Raw genomic sequence first — 25,798 nt, 5'->3', positions numbered from 1 at the left:
TTTGAAATGTAAATGAAGGCCTGTTTCTGTTTATTTGTAGAATTTAAACATAATACAAGAACTATGCAATTTTTGGTGGAAATTACAAGTCTTGTAGCAGGGCTATAAAGCAAACACTGCAACTATGATAAAAGAGATGAACAGATTTTGAATAAAGTATCAATAACCTGGGTGATTGATTATTACTTAATGGGTAGATTCTAACAATATCTGCTGCAAAAAAAAATTTAACCAAAACATTTCTGGAAGCTTCTTAGTCACCTGTTTAAAAATCATCTGATCCAGAGTTCCTACCAAGAAGAATGACTGCTGCCTGTCTTACGTTGCTGTTAGTCTTAAATGGCAGAACCTTTTGAATCTGAGTATTTTCTAAGTCCTACCAGAAAAAGGAAGATGAGATAAAAAAGCAAAGTTCTGACTCTGTATTCTTTTCCTCTCAGAATTGTATCTGGATTGAACAAAAAAAAATTAGGCTTACCAGGTCATTTTATTAGAATAGCCACACTCTTTTCAGAAATTACAAAGGATTTACTTTGACTAAGTAATAGTTCTTGATTTAAAATACAAATTTTTATGAATATTAAAATACTCATTTTCTCGGTTTGTATATTTTAGATTTTTTGGAACTTTTGGAACTATCAAACACAATGCCACTAAATATGTATTTTATAGAATTTAGCATCTTCCATCTTACCTTTATACTTTTTAATTTTATGTTATTACAGCAGAGTATATTATAGAGGAGCTTTTATGTATTATATAGATCCAGTTTGATTCATTCCATTAAACTGAAAACTGATTTATAATACTATACACAAACACAATATCTGAGATCTACGTTTTATTATACATATTTAAATCACTGCCTCTTTTTTTGAGACAGAGTCTTGCTCTATTGCCCTGGATAGAGTGCAGTATCATCCGTGTAGCTCATGGCATCCTCAAACTCCTGGACTCAAGTGATTTTCTTGCCTTAGCCTCTCAAATAGCTGGGACTATAGGCACGTACTACCATGCTGGCTAATTTTTTCTATTTTTGGTAAAGATGGGGTCTCAGTCTTGCTCAGGCTGGTCTCACTCTCCTATGCTCAAGTGACCCTCCCCCCTCAGTCTCCGACTGGAAGGATTACAGGCCGGTGCCATCATGCCCAGCCTACTATGCTATTTTAATGTGGAAACTAACCAAATAAATAAGTCTTCAGGCTCCAGATTATTTCCTGTTTTATCCCCTCTCTAAAATTAGCAAATTTTAAAAAGGAAAACATTTGAGAGTCCTCTACAGAGTAAATTTTCCATTTTTGAAATACTCTGTAAAATTGGGGGGAGTAGCTTTAGGAGTCATGCTAAAACTACAAACAAATACTAACATTTATAATGGCAGATCTGACTATTGGTCTTAGTTGTATTTTTTCTTAACTTCTCAAAAGTACTGATTATAGCAAGGAAGTAATGTTGTATGTAACTGAACATGAAAAATTTGTTAACATATTACCTTAGAGCAGTGGTTCTCAACCTTCCTAATGCCGTGGCACTTTAATATACAGTTCCTTTGGGTCACAACCTACAGGTTGAGAACCGCTGCCTCAGAGTGTCTAAATCATTTTCTAAAAGCTTACAGTAAGAACACAAAAGGGAAGTATAGTTAAAATGTAATTTCTTTTTCTGCAAAAGAACTTTCCACAAATTACCTAAGTCACCTTATGAAATATGAAACTGTTAGAAGTAGTAAGTTGCAACTGTGTATGGCACAGTAGGGTTATTGAATGTCTTCATGATCTTTTAACTTTTAAAGGTCTGAAGAATTAAAGTATAATTTCAGGGATATAAGAAAGTGTTTCTGTTTTTGTAAATGAGTACAGGCCATGGCATGACTTTGCTTTGAATTTTAGGTCATTAGCATAATAGCTTTGTTATGATAATCTATACGTAAATAGAAAACATAATGGGTGTGTTAAAGGGGAACATACTAAGATAAATACATATTTATGCACATTTTTGCCAGAAAATTTTGGAAATGTAAGACTTGGTTCTTTTTATAAGTATTTTAAACCTTTTTAGACTCATAAATTTCAGCTTGGCGCCTGTAGCACAGTGGTTATGGTGCCAGCCACATGCACCGAGGCTGGCAGGTTTGAGGCCAGCCCAGGCCAGCTAACCAACAATGACAATTGCAAGAAAAAAACAGCCAGGTGTTGTGGTGGGTGCCTATAGTCCCAGCTACTTGGGAGGGGAGGCTGAGGCAAGAGAATCGCTTAAGCCCAAGAGTTTGAGGTTGCTGTGAGCTGTGATGCAACAGCACTCTACTGAGGGTGACATAATGAGACTCTGTCTCAGAAAAAAAAAAGACTCATAAATTTCATAAACTAATTTAAGCAACTGTTTCTATTAGAAATAGATATTATATTTTCTTCATGAATATAAAGGATTTTGCCCTTGTCCACAATTTGTGCCTGTAATTGCCACTTGATAACATGCCCATTAAGACTTTTTTTAAATATCAAGTCCTAGTGCTAACAAATCCAGAAGTAAGACAAATTCTAATTTAAAATGGCAAGAATATCTTTCATGAATTCTATTTTACTTTATTATTGAAACACATTCAGAAATTTGGGATATGTCTGGCTATTTGAGTAGAACACATTGCAAATGCAAAGGAAACAATGCATCAACTTAAATGGAAGAAATGCCTGATTCTGCACAGCTCTGCCCTTGGGACAGGATCCCTCTCATCCCACATGCTGATTCTGAACACATTGTTAGCATCTGTTCCTAGAAGGTCCCTCGACACAGCAGCAAGTTAGAATCCCTTAATTTCAGAGCTTATTCAATAGCAGGCAAGCTACTTTAACATGAGGTTTAGGTAGATTCTGGTATTATTTAGAATCCAGGCTGAAATTTTGCAAAATTCTGTTATAAAACAATTTTCCAAACAGCAGAAGAAATTAAAACAGAGGTACCAGAACTAAAGATATACCACGTGAGACAACAAAATATTTCCAGTCCTAACCAAACTGTAACCCTTTCGGTATAGCTTGAGGTATTTTTAAATATTTGTACAAGCTAAAAAGCATTCACAGTTTCCAAAGTTGCTTTTCACTGAGATAGCTTCATATTTTCACAATATTTGATTTTCAGACATGTTTTCATGTGGCAGAGCCTCTGCTCTCAGACTCATGGAAATATCAGACAGTTATTCAGTGGCAGAAAATTGTTCTTGTAGTAATAAGGGCTCTATTTCCCAACTACTGTGCTATTCCTAGGATGTGATTAAAAAAATAAGGAATTTACAATTCATATAAAAGGAAAACTTGCTTAAAATTCAAAAGCAAGTCCAGTCTGGTGGAGGTATATAAGACATTAAATAATAGAGTCAGATTCTTTCTTGAAGATTCCAGATGAGCTTGACAGTAGAGAGTTCTGGTTCTCCAACATTTTTTCCATCTTTTCTCCTCCAGTGGTCTTACTGATCTCTCTCTGCTTCTTACTATGGATCCATGGGATAAAACAAAGCACAGCACCTCCAAGAAGGGGAGGGATCCCAGCGAGGTAGAATGCCACATCATAGGAGCCCAGCTTGTCACGAAGTAACCCTAGAGAGGGAAAAAGCTATCACCAAGCGAGAAGTGTGGTTGTTAGGGGTCTCAGATCAGTCACACTAATGGCCTAGTCCTAGCCTAATTTCAAGTCAAACATCTCAGATATCAGATGCTTTTCAGGAAATGGATGTGAAATACAAACCTTTTATAATATGAGGAAAAATCTCGTATCTTAAGAGCATAGGCATCTGGGTTTTCATACTAAGGTATTACTTGAAAAGAGTATTTGCAACCAAGCTTTGCTTTTCTCAAACTCCCTTAGAGGCCAGTTGGGGCATTGTGACGTGGTGGATAGACCGTCCGGCTAAAATGTTGTACACACCACACTCCAAATGTTTACCTTTCAAACTGTTCTTGGGCCTATTTATTTATGAAAGATTGTTAAATATATTAAACAATGCTAACATTAAAACATAACACAACAGGCCAGGCACAGTGTTCACACTTATAATCCTAGTACCTAAGGAGGCCAAGGCAGGAGGATCACTTGAGGTCAAGAGTTCAAGACCAGCCTGAGTCTTATAAAGATTAAGACCCAGTCTCTACAAAAAATAGAAAAATTATCTGGGTATGGTGGTATGTGCCTATAATCCCAGCTACTTGCAAGGCTGAGGCAAGAGACTCACTTGGAATTTGAGCCCAGGAATTTGCTGTGATCAGACCACTGCACTTTAGCTAGTGTGACAGAGTAAGACTCTGTCTCAAAAAAAAAAAGCGTGAAACTCTGTCTCTAAAAACAAAAAAAGCCCCCAAAACAAAAAAACACAACACTAAAACATAACATTAAAGAGTGTGTTTGTGGTACTTTAATCAAGCCTTGGGCTCTGCTTCTGAAAACTATTACTTAGCATACTCTTTATTTCTAACTTCTCTAACAAATGCCAGGACTCAGGTTTGGGGCTTTTTTTGTTTGTTCGAACATACTACACTGTATCCATGTGACTATTCCATGTATAAGCGAACGTTTCATCCTTATGAACATTAATGATTATGTTTTCTGTAGTACTGTGATGCACTCAGAATCTTGCGGTGAGATAGGGGTTTTCTGCTTTCAGTCCCTGCACATTTGGGAAGTTTCCTTTACCTCCCTTATTCTTGGTCTCCTAGCAGATACTTTCAGTAGCAAAAACCATGATTGCTAACATGCTACTTACAACCTGCTGTGAACTGGGAAACTGTAAAGCAAAGCTTGAAGGTATAAAAAGAAGAGTGAACAGTCTATTACCTGGTGGGGAGGAAGGAATGGAGGGTTCTCCTATAGGGAGACTGTGACCTTTTGAACTGAAACTCTGCTCTGCTCAGTAGTAATGCTGCTTGCTTGATTCATGACTAGAAATGCAGTTCAGGGTATGAGAGTGAATTGAGCTGGACTTTCACTGAGCTCCTCAGGAGCCAGACACAGATGACAGTACATGCATTTCATTTTTATCATAATTATATCAAATATTCTAATACTAATTCACACTGCCACCCAAGTAATGCTGAACTTGAGACATCTTTATATTGTTTTTTTTTTTTTTTTTTTTTTAAACTTTTTATTCATTTGTTGGGGCTTCGAAGCTAATACCTCCACACATGGCATTTTTTTTTTTTTTTTTGGCCAGGGCTGGTTTTGAACCTGCCACCTCCGGCATATGGGACCGGCGCCCTACTCCTTGAGCCACAGGCGCCACCCCAAGACATCTTTATATTGTTATTCAGAGGATTTTTCAAAGCAGAATTCACATAACATAAAATCAATCATTTTATTGATTGACTGGAGACAGTCTCACTTTGTCGCACTTGGTAGAGTGTGGTAGCATCACAGTTCACAGCAACCTCCGCCTCTTGGGCTCAAGCGATTCTCTTCCCTCAGCCTCCCAAGTAGCTGGGACTACAGGTGCCGGCCACAATGCCTGGCTATTTTCTGAGACAAGGTCTTGCTCTGGCTCAGGAAATCAACCCACCTTGGCCTCCCAGAGTGAAAATCAACCCTTTTAAAGTGAATGATTCAGTGGCATTTAGTATATGCACAATGTTGTACAACTACTACCTCTATCTAGTTCTAAAATATTTTTATCATGCTAAACAGGCACTCCATCCCCATTAAGTAGTTACTCCCCAATCCTCCTTCCTTCCATCCCCTGGCAAACACCCATCTGTTTTCTGTCTCTATGAATTTACCTATTCTGGATACTTCCCATAAAAAGCATCATGTGATGCATAAGTCCTTTCATACTCGGCTTCTTCCACTTCCATAATGTTCTTGAGGTTCACCATGGGGCAGGTGACAGGCACATACATTCAGGTTGTTTCCACTAAGTGTTATTTTTCATCAATTACTCTTCAGGGGGCTGTATGATTTTTCTCTCTTTTTTTTCTTTTTGAGATAGAGTCTCACTCTGTTGCCCTGGTAGAGGGCTGTGGCAAAACAGCTCACTGTAACCTCAAATTCCGGGGTTCAAGTGATACCCCTGCCTCACACCCCCGAACAGCTGAGACTACAGGCACCAACCACAATGCCCACCTAATTTTTCTATTTTTAGTAGAGATGGGGTCCTACTCTTTCGCAGGCTGCTCTTGAACTCCTGAGTGCAAGGGATACTCTCACCTTGTCCTCCCAGAGTTCTAGGATTATAGGAGTGAGCCACCATGCCAAACCAAGGCTGTATGATCTCTAACACAAAGTATACATATTTAAAAATCTTTCAGAATCTTCATTTTTTTTTTTGAAAAACCATGTTCCCATTTTTCTAAAGGACATACTAAGTGAAATATAGGATTTATAAATGCTTAGAGCCCAGAAACTTACTTTTACACATTTTATTGAGTGTTTTAGATGCCAATGAGCAAACTTTTTCAACATGTCATATATATATATATAACTAGTCTCTCACCTAATGTGCATAATGTGAGGCTGTTCAGCACGCCCCCTGGGGGAAGGGCTCAACTACAACTTGAACTTTATCTTGGAATTAAAAACAATGTAAGCTAAACATTTGCACCCTCAAATTAATCTGAAATTTAAAAAAAATTTCACCTTCTTAAAAAAAAAGAAAAATATTAACAGATAAAGCACACATAAAAGCAAAATACCAGTAATCAACAAATTATAACATGTCTTACCTATAAGTGATGTTTAGGGCCTGGAGTAGAATATGCTACAAATTAATATAATGACTAGAGAATCATTATATTTACCTGCAATGGGTGGGCCCACAGTCATGGGTACAGACATGAATCCGAGCAGAAATCCAATTGCTTGGGAGACATCCTGGGCACCAACTAACTCAAAGGCTATGGGGGCCATAATAGAAATGAAGCATCCATCAAAGAGACCCATAATGAGACAAACAGCAATGAGGGCCCCAAAGACGCCACACAGGGGAATCATCATGGACATGAGACCGATGAAGCAGAAGGAGAGCACCTAGGACAGACACCACAGTGTCAACTCTGTTCTCACCAAAATGGAATGTTACCATCACCGACAATATGCTAAAGACGTCCAGGTGATTACTGGCTATCCCTCTTGTACCCTGCCACCACCTAGTTCACCTTGATTTTCTATACATCATCAATCCCATAATCATGTCCCCCAAATTCTCGGAGCACTTTTTCAATATTTCCATTAAGACATAAGAATAAAATAAATACTTTTATATATTTACTTTACCTCCCAGCCTGAAACTGTTTGAAGTCAGAATCTGTACACAATTCATCTTTGGAACAGATATTATGAGGTTTAAGAATCTTGCACCTAGTCAGTGCTCAATCAACTCAAGATAATTCATCAAACACTTGATTGTTGTTTCACCTTTGAAACTATGTACACTTCAATAGCAAATGTTATAGATATATTAAGCACCCCAGAGTTCAGAATGTTTGAGCCACTGAACACCTCCATTTCAGTGTCAGAGAAGTTAATAGAGTCAGATACCTGATTCTGCTTCCCACTTTGTAGGCATTATGCTGTGAACTAGTGTTTTCAACTATGCATAAGACTTGGTTCCTGCCTTCGCGGTATGGAGAAATGGACATTTAAATAAATAAGTGCAAATGAAGTATTCTATATGCTACCACAGTTACAGATGCAAAATATCTTTGGTACAAAAAGGGAGGAAACAGATAATTCAGTAGCTTTTCAAAGGTGCAGAACTATTAATTAATTGTCCAGTTTTACTAATTAATTAAAAAAATTAATAAAACTGGACAATTCACTAGTGAGCAGCAATGTCTTAAAACCATCAGGCTTTTAAAAAGTATGCATCTAATAGCAACTACCATTTCTCTCACTGGTGGTAATGGTGATCCCAACCCCATAAGAGGTAAGTATTGTTACCCCTATTTCACAGATGAAGATGATGCTGGGAGAAGTCATGTGCCAGAGCTTATAAGATGGAGCCAGCCTGGACCCACAGCCCACGTGAGCGCAGGGAGAACTGTTCCCCAAGGGTGCTCTCCAATGAGAGTGGGGCTGGGGAGGGAGAGACCAGATAAAAAATGGAGCTGTTGCGACTGCTATGTTCATCTGTTGTTTTTCCTAGGACCTACTGGCACACCTCTGAAAGATCAGGCTTGGTAGTACACCTCAGGACACCACTCCCAACTTGAGGGGCTCTGAAGGTATAGAGTGAGATTCTGGGGTGGGATTCAGGAATGTTGGTTTTCACAAACATTAACACACAGGTGGTCCATTGATACCACAATAAGAAACATACATGGTGGCTCACACCTGTAATCCTAGCACTCTGGGAGGCTGAGCTCATGAGTTCGAGACCAGCCTGAAGCAAAGCAAGACCTCATCTCTAAAAATAGCCAGGCATTGTGGTAGGTGCCTATAGTCCCAGCTACTTAGGAGGCTGAGGGAAGTGAATCGCTTAAGCCCAAGAATTTGAGGTTGCTGTGAGCTGTGATGCTAAAGCACTCTACAGAGGGTGACAAAGTGAGACTCTTGTCTCAAAAAAAGAAAAAAATGTTTCACATCTAGATTAGTTTTCTTTTTGATATTATCATACCATATAGCTGAGTAAATTTTTCTTCATTATTAAAATACAGTTTTATGGTAAAATTATAATTTAAGAATCTGAGCTGACTACATTAGAACCTCTGTAAGCTGACTACATAAGGGATTGTTCACTTAAGAGTTTCAAATTTATTACTATATATTTTGAGGGTTTTTTTTGTTTTGTTTTATTTATTTATTTATTTTTTGAGACAGAATCTTATTTTTTCTCCCTCAGTAGAGTGCTGTGGCATCACAGCTCACAACAACCTCAAACTCCTGGGCTCAAGTGATCCTCTTGCCTCAGCCTCCCAAGTAGCTGGGACTATAGGCACCCGCCATAACACCTGGCTATTTTTTCAGAGATAGGGTCTCACTTTTGCTCAGGCTGATCTCAAATTCCTGAGCTCAGGCAATCCACCTGCCTCAACCTCCCAGAGTGCTAGGATTACAGGCATGAGCCACATCACCCAGCCTATGTATTACCTATTACTATGTATTTTAAACAAATACACTTAATACTTCACCTGTCTGCTGTTGACATAAGGAACTTAGATTGAGTGCATGAGGTATGTGTCTGGTCTATGGAAATCAGGATCAGCTTAGGGAGGTGGCCAACTAATGGAAGTTCTACTATATTTAAAAAATAAACTGGGCACGTCACACTAGTATTTCTAAAGAACAAAATCTCCCCATTCTCCTGATTTTTATTTTTTAATTAAATATCCTTTTCTCCAACCCAACTTCTATGAAAGCATAAGCATAATTTCTTAGTAGTGGGTAATCACTGGGTTTGCAGCCTGGTAGGAGGGAAAGAACTAGTGGCTCAAAGGAACAGTCAGGTTCTAGCTTTCTATGACCCTGGGCAAGTAAAGACTTCCTGGTGCTTCCTATCTATTAAGGTTATAAGAGATATAAAGAAAAATCAAAATGTAGAAAGGGGTTTAAAATTGACAAATAGGTAAGAATTAAGTAGTTGTGGGCGGCGCCTGTGGCTCAAGGAGTAGGGTGCCGGTCCCATATGCCGGAGGTGGCGGGTTCAAACCCAGCCCCGGCCAAAAACCACAAAAAAAAAAAAAAAAAAAAAGAATTAAGTAGTTGTTTTTATGGAAAAGCTAACCAGACAAACCCTAATATTCCTAATTGTAGACACATTTTTATTCTGTCTACAAACATAAAAGTTGATAAACATGGAAAGTTATTTAAATCTTAGAAACATATCTATAGGAAGGCACCTATGGCTCAGTGAGTAGGGCACTGGCCCCATATACCAAGGGTAACAGGCTCAAACCCAGTCCCGGCCAAACTGCAACAAAAAGTAGCTGGCCATTGTGGCAGGCACCTGTAGTCCCAGGTACTTAGGAGGCTGAGGCAAGAGAATCACCTAAGCTCAGGAGTTGGAGGTTGCTGTGAGTTGTGACGCCATGGCACTTTACTGAGGGTGATAGAGTAAGACTCTGTCTCAAAAAAAAGGACATTACATGGACAGACTTAATGGATTTAATTGATAAAACTACAGACCAAACATTCCCAACCACACCACTGTAATTATACCCAGGCTAGCTTTCAAGAATATATGTTTTTTCTTTTAAAATGTTTCATAGTTTTTTCCAATTTGGTTAGTACAAATTTCTTTCAAGATAAGAAAGCCAGCTCTGTACAATTTTCTATTTGGTGACTATTGCAAGACTAATGCAGTAGTTGGCACAAAGTCAATTTTGCTTAATTATGAATGTTTTCTTGGAATAATGAGTCCAGGCACTTCATGTTTGGTAGTTTACCTGATTTGTCTATCCATTTTTGGCCTCTTCAAAGTTTTGTTCTTTTGTCAGTTTTGTAAAAAATTATTCACTTATGAGTTTCAAATTTATTACTATGTATTTTGAACAAATATACTTAATACTTCACCTTTGTGCAAGTTCTCCTTTTCTCAATTCAAACTACATTAGTTTATATCTTCTTTTTTAATTTTTTGGCAATGATTTATTAATTTAGCTGTTATTTAACAGTAAAATTGTTTAGTTTTCCTTTAAGACTTGAATTTATAGAAATTCATATGTTTATTCTGAAAGCATTTCTCAGAAAAATAACTCACTGCTTCTACCTTATTTGTAGCTATAGTAATGATGCTGTTTCCCAGTGGATGTTTCCAACAAAATATAACTAAATTAAGAGGTAAGGAGGCCAAGCATGGGAATACACCTGTTCCCCATACACAGGAACACAAGCCAAGGCTTAGCAAAGTGTACATATAGGAGGTTCACTCATTCCTCATTACTTCCCAAAACTAGTATTGATCTGTTGATACTGGGACCCAGTTTAAAGGATGAATATACTTGGTATTATATTACAATCTTTTTTTTTCCTTTCAAACACAGCAGCTCTGGTTAGATTCAAATAAGAGATTCAGAGGCTCCTAATTTTCTTTTGTTTTCTTAAAACCATCCAAGGAAGTATCCTTTGCCATAGTACCACAGGCTCTAAAAGAATTAACACCCATGAGTTAGTTTGCATACCTTGGAACAAAAACATTCTTATGCTACTACCTTTTCCATTTCTATCACCAAAAAAAGCATTCTTGGAGAGAAATGACAGTTTAAGTTTTGCTCAGGAATCTCAGTGTAGCTCAAGAGGAAAATGGGCTGCACCTAAATAAGCAGAAGGTATTTGTGGAGCCAGACACAGAATTGGCCACAGTTAGAGTCAAGTGCTGCCCCTCTAAGTTTACTCAGCACCAACTTTCCAGAATTTCACAGCCTCTAGCTAGACACCCAGGACAAAGCAGTTGGCGGCAGAGTTCTGCTGGTCCATGACAAACTAAAGAGAAATGTTCAGGCCACATAGCCAGGCATGGCTGGTGTCTTTTGAAGTATACAGAGGCCATAATATTTTCAAAATGCTTCAGAGGGAGTCTGTTTGACCTTTTATGTGGCACATGAGTACACTATCCTTTCTACCTGGTGGAGGAATTGGTCCTTGACATAGTCACACCCTGTGCCAGTTTAGATTATGGCAGGGCGCAGTGGCTTGAGCCTATGATCCCAGCTACTTGGGAGGCTGAGGCAAGAGGATCCCTGGGGGCCAGCAGTTTGAGACCAGCTGAGGCATCATTGTGAGATCCTCATTTCAAAAAACAAAAAATGGATAGATGACACCATATATGGGAACTCTGATTTTTTATTTAGGCTGGGGAATTGTTAAGTATTTGGAGACTACTTTGGAAATATCTTACATTTTGTAAAGTACATATCCTCATCCCAAGGTATCTTTAGGAAAATGTAAAATGCTAAAATGAAATGGGAAAAAAAAATCCTGGGCAATAGTAAGCAGTTCACTCTACCTGAACTGGAAGAAGCAGCTTACATGGGACAGTGGATATGGAAGTCATTACTTTTCTCAGTTACAAAGGTAATTCATGAATACGTTCTTTTGCAAAATTCCACCTTAAAGGAATGCACACAGTAACGTATGAGAATCTTCTTTCAACCCCCTCTCACCTACCACTCATGTCCATGTCCTCCTCCTTAGGAATAACCATTTAACAATTTAGTTTGCATCCTCCCAAACCATTCCTGTGCACGCACAGACGTTGGGGGGGGTCGTCTGTTTTACAGACACTGACACAATGTCTGCTTCAATGTGTCCTCGTCACAGAGAAGTATGACGTGATGGAAAAGTGATCAACCCCTTCATACCAAGTTATAACTTTCAAACCTTTGAAACACTCTGACCCTTGTAAGACACTTACATACACGGTCTGACAATTAAGTTCATGAACTTGCCACTGTGCACTTACACTGGCAGCACTGTACAAACGACTGTCCCACAGCTGTGCTCCTGCCGACGTGTGGCCTTGTCTTGCTGAGTGGTGTTCATTATCACTGTTGCATATTTTTGTGTGCTGTCTGTCATGAGAATGTTGGAGCTTGAATCGGAGCAATGAGCAAACATTCATAAATTTCTTGTTAAACTTTGTGAGAGTGAAATTAGGGACATGTTAGTCCAAGTTTATGGAGATAATGCCATGAAGAAACAAGCAGTGTACAAATGGATTAAATGTTTTCTCCATTTAAGGAGAAAGAAAGTGTCACTGATGAAGAGAGGTCGGGGAGGCCAGGAATGAGCAGAACTAACAAAAACATTGCAAAAAATTCATTGAATTGTGTCAAAATCACTGACTGACTGTAAGAAGCATAGCAGACCAAGTAATCATCAATAGAGAGACACTTAGAAAAATTTTAACTGAAAATCTTGGCCAAGAACTCATGGCCCTTGCATCATGACAATGCGCCACCTCATACAGTACTGTCTGTGGGGGAGTTTTTAGCCAGTAAACAAATAACTGTATTGGAACACCCTCCCTACTCACCTGATCTGAGCCCCAGTAACTTTTTTCTTTACCCAAAGATAAAGGAAATATCGAAAGGAAGACAATGACATTCAGAACACCAAGTGTAATATGACGACAGCTTTGCTGGCCATTTCAGGAGAAGAGTACCAAAATGGCTTTGAAGACATGAGAAAAAAATTGCTTTGAAGGGTGCACTAGGTGCTGGTGTCAGTGCACAGCTTCCCAAGGGGAGTGCTTCAAAGGTGACCACAGTGATAGTCAGCAGTGAGGTATGCAGCACTTTTTTAAGTCTGTGAACTTAACTGTCAGGTCTCACATTGAGGACACAAACAAATCTGTAGTAATTTAATGGTAACTAGAAAGATGGCCTGTGAGGAAAATAGGAAGATGATATTAGGGTATATGCAGCCTCTTCTCTCCCAATAAAGTATATACTCCAGGATTTTTTCTTTTTAAATAGAGTCTCACTCGGTCACCCTGGGTAGAGTGCTGCGTTGTAGCTCACAGCAATCTCAAACTCCTGGGTTCAAGCAATCCTGCCTTGGCCTCCTGCGTAGCTAGGACTACGGGCGCTGGCTACAACACCTGGCTAGTTCTTTTATTTTTAGTAGAGATGGAGTCTTGCTCTTGCTCAGGCTGGTCTTGAACTCCTGAACTTAGGCAATCCTCAGCCTTCTGGAGTGCTAGGATTACAGGCATGAGCCACTGCACCCAGACTACTCCAGGAACTTTTTTTCTTTTTGTGAGACAGAGTCTCACTATATCACCCTTGGTAGAGTGCCGTAGCGTCACAGCTCACAGCAATCTCAAACTCTTGGGCTTAAGCGATTCTCTTCCCTCAGCCTCCCAAGTTGCTGGGACTACAGGCACCTGCCACAATGCCTGGCTTTTTTTTGTTGTTGTTATAGTTGTCATTGTCCTTAGCAGGCCGGGGCCAGGTTCAAACCTGTCAGCCCCTAACCACTGAACAATAGGCACCAAGCCAATAAATACTTCAGGAACTTTTGCAAAGATTTTCTTTAAGCATTATTACTCTGTATAATGCAATTCAATCATCTCTACTGGCAGGAGTAGTGGATGTCGCTCAGCACTTAGAATTATTAGGCTGAAAATACCTTGGTGGAAGTTTCAATTCAGAACTCTTAGGCAAAAGTGTCAGATACATTCCTAAATTCTATTATTTATATAAAAAGATGCTATAGGTGACTCACACCTGTAATCCCAGCAAATTAGGAGGCTAAGACAGGAGAACTGCTTGAGGCCAGGCATTTAAGACCTCACTGGTGTAACACAGCAAAACCCAATCTCTAAAGAATTTTTTTTTTTTTAATTTAAGCAAAGATTCTTCTTCTTCTTTTTTTTTTTTTGTAGAGACAGAGTCTCACTTTATGGTCCTCGGGTAGAGTGCCATGGCATCACACAGCTCACAGCAACCTCCAACTCCTGGGCTTGGGCGATTCTCTTGCCTCAGCCTCCCGAGTAGCTGGGACTACAGGCGCCCACCACAACGCCTGGCTATTTTTTTGTTTGCAGTTTGACCGGGGCTGGGTTTGAACCTACCACCCTCAGTATATGGGGCCAGTGCCCTACCCACTGAGCCACAGGCGCCACCTAAGCAACGATTCTACTAATTCAGAATAATTAGGATCTCCTTTCTTAAGACCTATTCCAAATCAAGATCTGACTTTAGTATTTAATAGAATATTAAAACTATAAATAGAATAATAAAAGCAAGGATTTATTAATCATCCAATCTGGACCAAGTACTTTACGTAAGCTATCATCAAGAATCCTCACCAGAGGGCGGTGCCTGTGGCTCAAGGAGTAGGGCGCTGGCTCCATATACCTGGGGTGACGGGTTCGAACCCGGCCCTGGCCAAAACTACAAAAAAAAAAAAAAAAAAAAGAATCCTCACCAGAGCCCCATGTTGTTTCTGAAGATAAGCTGGTGGTAGAACTGGGGTGAAATGGTGCCTGTGTCCTACTGCTCTGTGGCCTCCCAAACTGGAGATGACCATGATCTGAAACTAAACTATGTAGGGGGGCTGAGTGTTCTAGGCCTGGCTGCTGCTGCCAACTGGCTTCAAGGAGACAAGAAGGGAAGGGAAGAGAACTGTTATAGCCCCCTGAGGTTGGGCTACAACAGACAAAGCAGGGAGCAATTATGTCTGAGGAAACACACTGCCAATGAAAGGAAAGAAGGGAAGATAAGCAGAACATTCCACCCTTAAAGGCTGGGTCAAAAGGCAGACAGGCAGAGAGGGAGAGAGAAGGAAGCACAGCTGGAGTCAGCTGCAGCAAAGAAGAACGAGACAGGAATCAAAAACCACACTGGGAATTTGGAAGGGTGGGGCAGGGAAGCCAGCAAAAAGGAGAGGCAGGAGGGAATGACTATGGGAGTGAGCCCCATATCCACAGGGTTAGGCCTGTGCGGTCTCCTGCACCACTGTGCTCATAGGATGGAGTCCATCAGGGAACAAGTTAAGAAAGGATATGTTTTCCTTTGTAAATTACTTGAAATATTCAAGTATTAAAATGTGCTCACAAAATGTTGCAAGTTATCTATTTGCCCCATTTATACATAGGGAGAAAAACTTTTGAAAGTTGCTTTTTGTTGTTGTTTTTGTTGTATGGGGGTTTGGGGTTTTGTTTTCTGAGATGAGGTCTCACTCTGTCACCCCAGCTAGAGTGCAGTGGCATCATCATCATAGCTCACTTGAACTTCAAACTCCAGGGCCCAAGTGATCCCCCTGCCTCAGCCTCTGAGAAGCTGGGACTACGGGCATGTGCTACCATGTCCAGCTAACTTTTTTCTATTTTTGGTAGAAAGAAGGCCTTGCTCTTGCTTAGGCTAGTCTCAGAACTCCTAAGCTCATGCAATCCTCCTACCTCAGCTTCACAAGGTGCTAGGATTAAAGGTGTGAGCCATTGAACCCAGCCTCAAAACTTGTTTTGAAGCAAAACACTGATGCATAAAATATAACATAACTTGAATCATTACAGTACCTTAGTCCAGGCCTCCATCACTAGGACCACTGTATTGACCTCTCATCTGGTATTCCTCCCATCTTACACTCTTGCTTCCCTCCCTGTAATCCAATGCCCATCCACAGAGCGATCACAGTGATCTTAAAATGTAAAATCAGACCAACAATGTCCAAGAAACATTTACTACACTTAAAGTACAATCTCTTTATCTTGGCTCCGCCTAACTTTCCAGTCTCTTCCCATGCGACTCTATCTTCCTGAGTTCCCAAACACACCTAGATTTTTCCTGCCTTGGTTTTGCTTTAGAAACTCAGAGCCCATGCCTTCTTGTTTGTGTCTGGTGGTTCTAAAGCGGTGCTGGGGGCACAGGAGGTCTGCATAATCTTTGGAATGAATGAAAAGAAGCTAAAAATCTGTAATGCAACAAATGTGCATCAGAAGGCGCCCCTGATACTTGAGAACAAGACTATAAAGGATATCCACTGACACTTGAGAACAGGACTATGAAGGATATCCACGGACACTTGAGAACAGGACTATAAGGATACCCACTGACACTTGAGAACAGGACTATAAAGGATACGCACTGACACTTGAGAACAGGACTATGAAGGATATCCACGGACACTTGAGAACAGGACTATAAGGATACCCACTGACACTTGAGAACAGGACTATGAAGGATACCCACTGACACTTGAGAACAGGACTATGAAGGATACGCACTGACACTTGAGAACAGGACTATGAAGGATACCCACTGACACTTGAGAACAGGACTATGAAGGATACCCACTGACACTTGAGAACAGGACTATGAAGGATACGCACTGACACTTGAGAACAGGACTATGAAGGATACCCACTGACACTTGAGAACAGGACTATGAAGGATACGCACTGACACTTGAGAACAGGACTATGAAGGATACCCACTGACACTTGAGAACAGGAGTATAAAGGATACCCACTGACACTTGAGAACAGGACTATGAAGGATACCCACTGACACTTGAGAACAGGACTATAAAGGATACCCACTGACACTTGAGAACAGGCCTATAAAGGATGTCCACTGACACATGAGAACAGGACTATAAAGGATACCCACTGATACTTGAGAACAGGACTATAAAGGACATCCACTGATACTTGAGAACAGGCCTATAAAGGATACCCACTGACACTTGAGAACAGGACTATAAAGGATAACCACTGATACTTGAGAACAGGCCTATAAAGGATATCCACTGACACTTGAGAACAGGCCTATAAAGGATACCCACTGACACTTGAGAACAGGACTATAAAGGATATCCACTGACACTTGAGAACGGGACTATGAAGGATACCCACTGACACTTGAGAACAGGACTATAAAGGATATCCACTGACACTTGAGAACAGGACTATAAAGGATATCCACTGAAACTTGAGAACAGGACTATAAAGGATATCCACTGACACTTGAGAACAGGACTATAAACGATACCCACTGACACTTGAGAACAGGACTATAAAGGATATCCTGATACTTGAGAACAGGACTATGAAGGATACCCACTGACACTTGAGAACAGGACTATAAAGGATACCCACTGACACTTGAGAACAGGACTATAAAGGATATCCACTGATACGTGAGAACAGGACTATGAAGGATACCCACTGACACTTGAGAACAGGCCTATAAAGGATACCCACTGATACGTGAGAACAGGCCTATAAAGGATACCCACTGACACTTGAGAACAGGCCTATAAAGGATACCCCCTGATACTTGAGAACAGGCCTATAAAGGATATCTACTGACACTTGAGAACAGGACTATAAAGGATACCCACTGACACTTGAGAACAGGACTATAAAGGATATCCACTGATACGTGAGAACAGGACTATGAAGGATACCCACTGACACTTGAGAACCGGACTATAAAGGATACCCACTGATACTTGAGAACAGGCCTATAAAGGATACCCACTGACACTTGAGAACAGGACTATAAAGGATATCCACTGATACTTGAGAACAGGACTATAAAGGAAACCCACTGACACTTGAGAACAGGACTATAAAGGATATCCACTGATACTTGAGAACAGGCCTATAAAGGATACCCACTGACACTTGAGAACAGGCCTATAAAGGATACCCACTGATACGTGAGAACAGGCCTATAAAGGATACCCACTGACACTTGAGAACAGGACTATGAAGGATATCCACTGACACTTGAGAACAGGCCTATAAAGGATACCCACTGACAGTTGAGAACAGGCCTATAAAGGATACCCACTGACACTTGAGAACAGGACTATAAAGGATACCCACTGATACTTGAGAACAGGACTATAAAGGATATCCACGGACACTTGAGAACAGGACTATAAAGGACATCCACAGGGAAGTACTGATAAAGGAGGGGAATGATCACAATACAGCAAATACATTTTAAAAAGTGGCATGCTACCAACTGTCCATACTTCCTTCTAGCTGTCATACTTCCTTCTAACAGATGTTCCCCTGTAACTATCTCCTGGACCAATATAGACACAGATACCCACAGTGAGGTAGCCTCTTTGTTCCTGGGTATTCACATCTATAAGTAGAAATAACTGGGTGCAGTGGCTCACACTGGTCACCTCAGCACTTTGGGAGGCTAAGGCGGGAGCAACACTTGAGGCCAGGAGTCTGAGACCAGCCTGAGTAACATAGCAAGACCCTGTTTCTAAAAAAAAATTAAAAATCATCTGGGTATGGTGGGATGTGCCTTTAGTCTCAGGTAGTCTGGATCCAGAAGTTTAAGGACGCAGTAAGCTATGATGACACCACTGCACTTCAGACTGGGTGAGAGAGTGAGATCCTGCCTCTAAAAAGAAAAGAAAAACTTATAAGTAGAAGTAAGCACCTCCTTAAAGGGCCGGGGCATTTTCCTGTGTTAAATTTCACCTCTTTTTCAGGACCCTGTTCAAATACTGACTTTTATTTATAACATAGGTAAACACACTTAATTGCCCAATTTTAAATCCCCCCTGTAGCTTTTCTTTACCTTCCTTCTGCAGCCAACTTTTTGGACGAACTGTCTGTATTTCCATCTGTTCAGCTGATCATACTCAGTCTTTTGCACCTGCCACTCCACTGAAACTGTTCTCTGTAACAGCCTCTCTGAATCAAGGGGAACCCTCTCAGTCTCCTTCTCACTAGCGGTGGGCACTGCTGACCACTCCTACCATTAGAAACACTCTAGCCTGGTCCCGGTTTTTTCCTTACCAATCTAGCTACTCACTTCAACCTCCCTTGGAAGACTGCAGTCCTCCACTCATCCCATATAGCCCATAAATACCAGAGTCCCATAGGTCTCTTATCTAGACTCTCCCATGAGCTCTAAACTCAACTCGGCTTTTCCACAGGCTTTACAAACTTAACACAGCAAAAATGAACTCATTATCCTTATGTGGATTTACTGAATTACTCATCTTGATAAGACAAAACCATCTACTCTGTTAGCCAAGCCACAAATCTCAAACCCAGCTTCACTGGCTCCCTGATTCTCATTCTCTGCACCCCCAGTTTAGTCTTTGACCCCGGCTCCTTCTGCCTAGACTACCTCAATAGTCTCCAGTTGGTTCCAGTGCCACCCCTCTTTTTAAAATACTGGCTTTGATGAGATATAATTCACATACCATAAAATTCTCCCACGTAAAGTGTATAATTTAGTGGGTTTTAGTACATTAATGACATTGTACAACCGTCATCAGTATGTTATTTTAGAACATCTTTATCACCTCACAAAGAAACCCTGTCCACAGTAGCAATTACTCCCCCCATTCCCTCCTTGCCCTAGCCCCCGACAACCACCAATCTATGATATCTTCTTTCTCCATGGCTCTGCCTATTCTGGACATTTCATATAAATGGAAATCATTCAAAAATGTGTGGCATTTTGTGACTATCTCAATTCTTGCCCCTCACATTCCACTTTTCAGTTACCAGATTGATCTTTATACAACACAATTCATGTTAGTCCCTGTGTAAATCCTTTAATGGTTCCCAGTAGATGTCCAGATAAAGTTCATTCTCTTTTACACATGTAAAGGCCTTTGACAAACTGGTTCCTGCCCATACCCCCAACCAATCATCTACTATTCTCCCTTTATACCATTTAAACATTTAGTTTCCTAGACATAGTGTCCCATGGCTGACACCTCCACATCTTTGCTCATGTGGTTTCCTCTGCTTGGAGCATCCTTCTCCATCAGACCTCACTGCTGATTCAGGGGCTCAGTGCCTCTGTTTCCATGACACCCACTCCCATGAGACTATTAGCTGTTAAGTGAAGGCACAGACCATGTTTCATTAAATTCTGCAGCACTTAGCACGGTATCTAACATGAAGGAGTCACGTAAATATCTGTTCTGTTGAATATATGTCAGTAATGATCTTGGAATTAGCATTTGTTTATGTACGCCCCACCACACCTGGGGGCAATATGCAATAAGAAAGCTCAAAAGTCACACACACACACACCCCCAAAGATATTGCAAAAGGCACAGTTTCTGCACATGACTATGAGAACTATGCCAAAAAACATTTTTAGAAAAAGTAATGGGCAAAACCCATTTTGGTTTGGTGGAGTTCCATGACAAAACAGCTTTTCATTGCCAATTTCTCATGTTTAAAACCCAAACTCTTAACTGATTTTGTCTTTGAAAAACTGTTTATAGAAGTTATGTTCTGGGAAATGTTTCTTATTTTTATAAAAAAATTTAATCATGTAAGTATAATAAGCTATCAGGTAATAGGAATAATTTTGTAGGGAAAAAGGTATACAAAAGTACCTGTAGATAAACCTTCTTTGCACTAGGCACATAATCTGCAATCCGGCCAAACAGCAGCCGTCCAACTCCCGAAGTGATGCCAATACACATGAGAACCACCTCCTTATTGTTTTCATCTTTAAATCTTTCCTTCACATGATTCACCTGTAGACCACAGAAAAAGAACCCACAATATATATGTTAGGAAAACTTGACAAAGTTTGAGGCTATACACCAGCCTTTGTTTTTCTACAAATGTTATGGACTCTTACCCTCCTTCCAATTTCAAATAGTTATAAAATTTATCCTGTTGTTATTTTTCATGAAAAAATAAGATTGAAACCTCATTTAGTTTAGAAAACTCAAAAAATAAGAAAAAACTCATTAAAAAACTCCCATTTCTTTTTTGTGCAAACTAAATCATGTTAGATTGAAGACAATTTATGTCTATGAAGACAATCTCTTCATATATTTATGCATAAAAAATTTATGCATAAAAAGTTTTTAAATGAGTTCCCTTCCCCCCAATAAAGGCTTACCAACACACACTTTATAAGCTAACCTCAAGCCATTAGCTAAAGGATGAGAATAGACCTTTGAGCACACCATAACCTTGTTTTCTCAAGGTCACCCAAGTACCTAGCACATTACTCCCAAAAGACAGTTAAAGGGTCATTTCTTGAGTTTCATTTCTTCTAGGAAGATCTAAACAGCCCTGAAGAATATTAAAGCTTCTAAGACACAAGAATGATGTTCTCCACCTACAAAGTTGCCTATCTGAGAACCAATCAAGATTCAGAGGCAATTTAACATAGTTAAAAGATAATCCTCTGGAAAGTCAGAATCCTTGAGTGCATGTTCTGGTTCCATCCTTATCAGTCTGTGAGTCTGGGTAAGTTCTTAACCTCTTTCTTTATCTATAAAATGGAAATTGCAATAGTACATACTTCAGAGGATGGTTATGAGGAGTAAATAAAATATCACGTAAAGAGCTTAGAACAGTGCTTGGTACAAAGTTAATAATAATCAGATATTAATTTTAGCCTTTTACATATTAAAAAAAGACCTTTCCCCTTTATTTACAGTCTACTTAGAAGTGACCACAGTCACCGGCGGGCCATCAATAATCCCTAAGTAAGCAATTGTGTTTGACTTTTCCCTAACATCTGACAGTCATTGTCCTCTGTAGCATTAGCCCAAGTTCTGGAAGTCTGCAAGCAAATTTCCTATCAAGTTCAAAGGCCCATCTGGTTCCCACATACCAGTAAGCAGTCTTTCTGGATGACATCTTCTTAAGACACTATCATTATACATTTTTCAAGCCCATTTGTATATACTAACACCATCTCCTTTCTCTCTTCTCTTTGAAAACTAGTAACTGTTCTCCCTAACTTCTGTATTTTCATACAAGTCCAGAATAATCCTCCTAAATATGACTTTAATCTCATCTATCCCTGATTCAAAGGCTGCCGACTACCTACATTTACACTCCTTAGTTTGGTATACAAAACCCTCCATAATCTGTTGCTAATCTATCTTTGTAGTTTTATTACCTACTGATCCTTGGCTCAGAAACAGAAAATTCAAATGTCTCTGGGGCCAAGCCAAATAACATAAAGGATTAAAACAGATGCCCTGGAGAGAAAGGGCACACACTTCAGGTAGTTAATATCATACATGACTACCTATATTGTCAGATCAACCTCCCAGCCACCTTTTAATTTAAAGAAAAATCAGAAATCTGGAATTTGTGTGGAAATGTTGGCACTCAACTTAAATTTAGAACACTGTGTGATCCAACCCTATAAAAGCCAAACTAAACACGTCTGCAAACTGCATTAGGCCAGCTTTGATCTTAGCCCTAATCCCATCTGGCCCTGTAGGACAGGTTTATTCACAATGTCAATTAAACATGCTAATATGTCCTTACCTCTCTACATTTCTGCCTCTTCTATCCTCTTTGACTTTCTAACTTGTTATTGTCCACAGTTTTCATTTGGCACCCTGGACATTACATGTTCCTACCGAGCCTTGGTAACTTGTCTGCACCCTCCTGAGCAGACTCTTCATGTAAAACTAGACACATACCTGCCTGTCTCAAAGGCACCTCAGAGGCAACATGCCCCATGCTGAACTCATCTCCCCCATTTCAGTTCATACTAGTACTTTTGGCCTACCTACCCACAGCAGAAGCCTCACAACAGTCCTGGATTACCCCATCTCCCTCTCTTCAAATCCAGTCCTGGTGATGTTACACTTAAATGTCTCAGACTTGCTTCCGTTGTTCCATGTTCCCTATGGTATTTTAGTTCCATTTTTATCAATACTCACTTGGACCTCTACAGCAGCCTTCTAACATGCTTTTTGCTTGAGTCCCTGTTTTTAAATCTCTGCCCTCTAACCTATATTCCCTGAGGCCACTGGGTTAGGTGCAAAATAAAAAATGTCACTTCTGGGCTTAAGGTGCTTTTATGGTCAGGCCCAGCACAGCGGCTCACGTCTGTAATCCTAGCACTCTGGGAGGCCAAGGAGGGAGGTTTGCTTGAGCTCAGGAGTTTTTCAGCTGAGGAGTTTGAGACCAGTCTGAGCAAGAGCAAGACCCCTTCTCTACTAAAAATAGAAAAAAATCAAAACAAAAACTAGTGAGGTGTAGAGTTGGAAGGCTGTAGTTCTAGCTACTCGGGAGGCTGAGGCAAGAGGACTGCTTGAACCCAAGAGTTTGAGGTTGCTGTGAGCTGTCATGACATTATCACACTCTACTCAGGGTGACAGAGTAAGAATCTTGTCCAAAAAAAATCCTTTTATAGACCCCTCACCCCTCAGGGTAAAGTTCAAACTTTGGCTTTGCCATCACAGCCTCACCTCTAGCTGCCTCCTTGAGCAAGTCTAGTCTGAATTGAGAGATGCTGTAAGTGTAAAACCCACAGAGGGTTCAGAAACCTCAGTGGAAATAAAAGCATGCATAATATCTCCATAATTTTAAAATACTGATTCCGTGTTGAAATATTTTGGCTACATTGGTTAAATAAAATATATCACAAAACTAATTTCATTTGTTTCTTTTTACTTTTTTAAATGTGGCTACTAGAAAACCTAAAATTACTTATGTAGCTTTAGCTTGCATTATGCTTAAGAAATTCACTGTGGCTGCAAAGACAAGACGCTGCTGATGCGGGTGACGTCAAACTGGCTTATTTCTCTAGGTCTCTGTCACTCTCCATCAAGTGAGATTAGATAAAGTTAAAAGAGATGGATTCCCGCTCAGTTCTGGAGGAAAATGAATGCTCTGATCTGAGGCAGGGGTATAATTAATGTGCACTCATGTGGCTCTATCTGAAATTTGAATCCAGACCCCAGTGTATTACTACACTTCAGGAGGCCCTGAAAGGATCTATGAAGAGCTTTCAAGAAGCATTCTTTAGTATTCCTTAAAGACCAAATTTACCAGTCACGCTTTTGATGAAACTAAGAACATCTGCTGCCAAACCGATATCATTCTTTATTAGTGGTTTATTTTTGCCCTCTGCTCTATTCTGTAATTCTGCAAAGGAATAAGAAAGTGAAATATTTAGGGACTTTTGAAAGAGAGTAAACTGAGTAATTCGAATTATGTTTAAGTGAAACTTAGCTCTTCAATTATACGGGGCATTAATTCATCAAATTGTGTTACTGTTGCTACAGTATTTACTAAAGAAAGCTTCAGTAGTCCCTCCCCACCCTCACCAAAATCTACAAACTAAAAAAGTGGGTTAAGTCAGTGAGTGAGGCATCTGGGGATGCTGCACCTCTGGGACCTTGAGATCCTTCCTCACTGAGGCAGCAGTACCCAAGACTCTGAGGTGTGTTCTCTCTGTAGCCTGGGTCTCCCGTTACTGTTGCTGACTATTTCACAAATTTCTGCCCATTTCTCATCCTCTGGAGACAAGCATGCACTTTGTTGAGGAAAAAGTATGAATACTGGGCAAAACAGGTATTTCTTTCTTTTCTTTTCTTTTCTTTTTTTTTTTGAGACAAAGCCTCAAGCTGTCACCCTGGGTAGAGTGCCATGGCTTCACAGCTCACAGCAACCTCCAACTCCTGGGCTCAAGCGATTCTCCTGCCTCCACCTCCCAAGTAGCTGGGACTACAGGTGCCCGCCACAATGCCCGGCTATTTTTTGTTGCAGCCATCATTGTTGTTTGGTGGGCCAGGCTGGATTCGAACCTGCCAGCTCAGGTGTATGTGGCTGGCGCCTTAGCTGCTTGAACCACAGGCTGAGCCAACACACTTTATTTTTATTATTACTATCTTTTTGTTGTTATTGCAGTTTGGCAGGGGCCAGGTTTGAACCCGCCACGTTCGGTATATGGGGCCGGCACTCTACTCACTGAGCCACAAGTGCCACCTAAAATAGATATTTCTTTGTTTTTTTTTTTTTTTGGCCGGGGCTGGGCTTGAACCCGCCACCTCCGGCATATGGGACCGGCGCCCTACCCGTTGAGCCACAGGCGCCGCCCTAAAATAGATATTTCTAATAAAGAGAGAGTCATGTCTCATGGGTAGAGACATGAAAATGTTAAAGAAAGAGATATTTTCATATTTTACCTAACTTATATTTCAAACCAGTATGAAGCTTATACTAAAGGTCATTATCTACATAGGGAATTACATATGTAATTTCCTACATATATATGTATATATGCATGTATGTGTGTGTGTATTTATATATATATATATATATATTTTTTTTTTTTTGTAGAACAGTTGTTTAAAGTTACCTTTAAAGATAAATTAGACTTTATCTGAATGTATAAGTGTCTTCAGGGCAGGATTAGTGTTTTCTTCATGTTCTCAAACAGGTATATTTGAGGTATATTTATATAAGAGGTATATTTCCAAGGCTGTATACTTCTGGGTGGGGGATCAACAAAACTTGCCGACTGGCGTCTGGGAACACCAGCTGCACCTAAACATTTTCATCATTCAAGTAACAATAACTTTCACTGATCACAAAAGCCATTTTTACTCTTTTCTTTTTCAGAGATCCTGTTCTTGCACACGAAAGCCATTTTTAGATTGT

General features: G+C 40.1%; 1 protein-coding gene across 1 annotated transcript in view; it reads right to left on the bottom strand.

The window, feature by feature from the left end:
• Nucleotides 1-2,569: 2,569 nt before the first annotated feature.
• The window catches only part of SLC16A10 (solute carrier family 16 member 10), a 136,175-nt gene continuing 112,946 nt past the window's right edge, over nt 2,570-25,798 (bottom strand). Inside the window, exons 4-6 of the mRNA XM_053592673.1 lie at nt 20,761-20,904; nt 6,777-7,005; nt 2,570-3,590 (exon numbers count right to left, since the gene is read on the bottom strand). Coding sequence (XP_053448648.1) covers nt 3,358-3,590; nt 6,777-7,005; nt 20,761-20,904 — 606 coding nt within the window. The 3' untranslated portion in view covers nt 2,570-3,357. The remainder of the gene's footprint in view (nt 3,591-6,776; nt 7,006-20,760; nt 20,905-25,798) is intronic.

This window comes from Nycticebus coucang, chromosome 5, assembly GCF_027406575.1.
Source record: "Nycticebus coucang isolate mNycCou1 chromosome 5, mNycCou1.pri, whole genome shotgun sequence".
Taxonomy (NCBI): Eukaryota; Metazoa; Chordata; class Mammalia; order Primates; family Lorisidae; genus Nycticebus; species Nycticebus coucang.
This window is presented reverse-complemented; position numbering and strand designations above follow the sequence as displayed.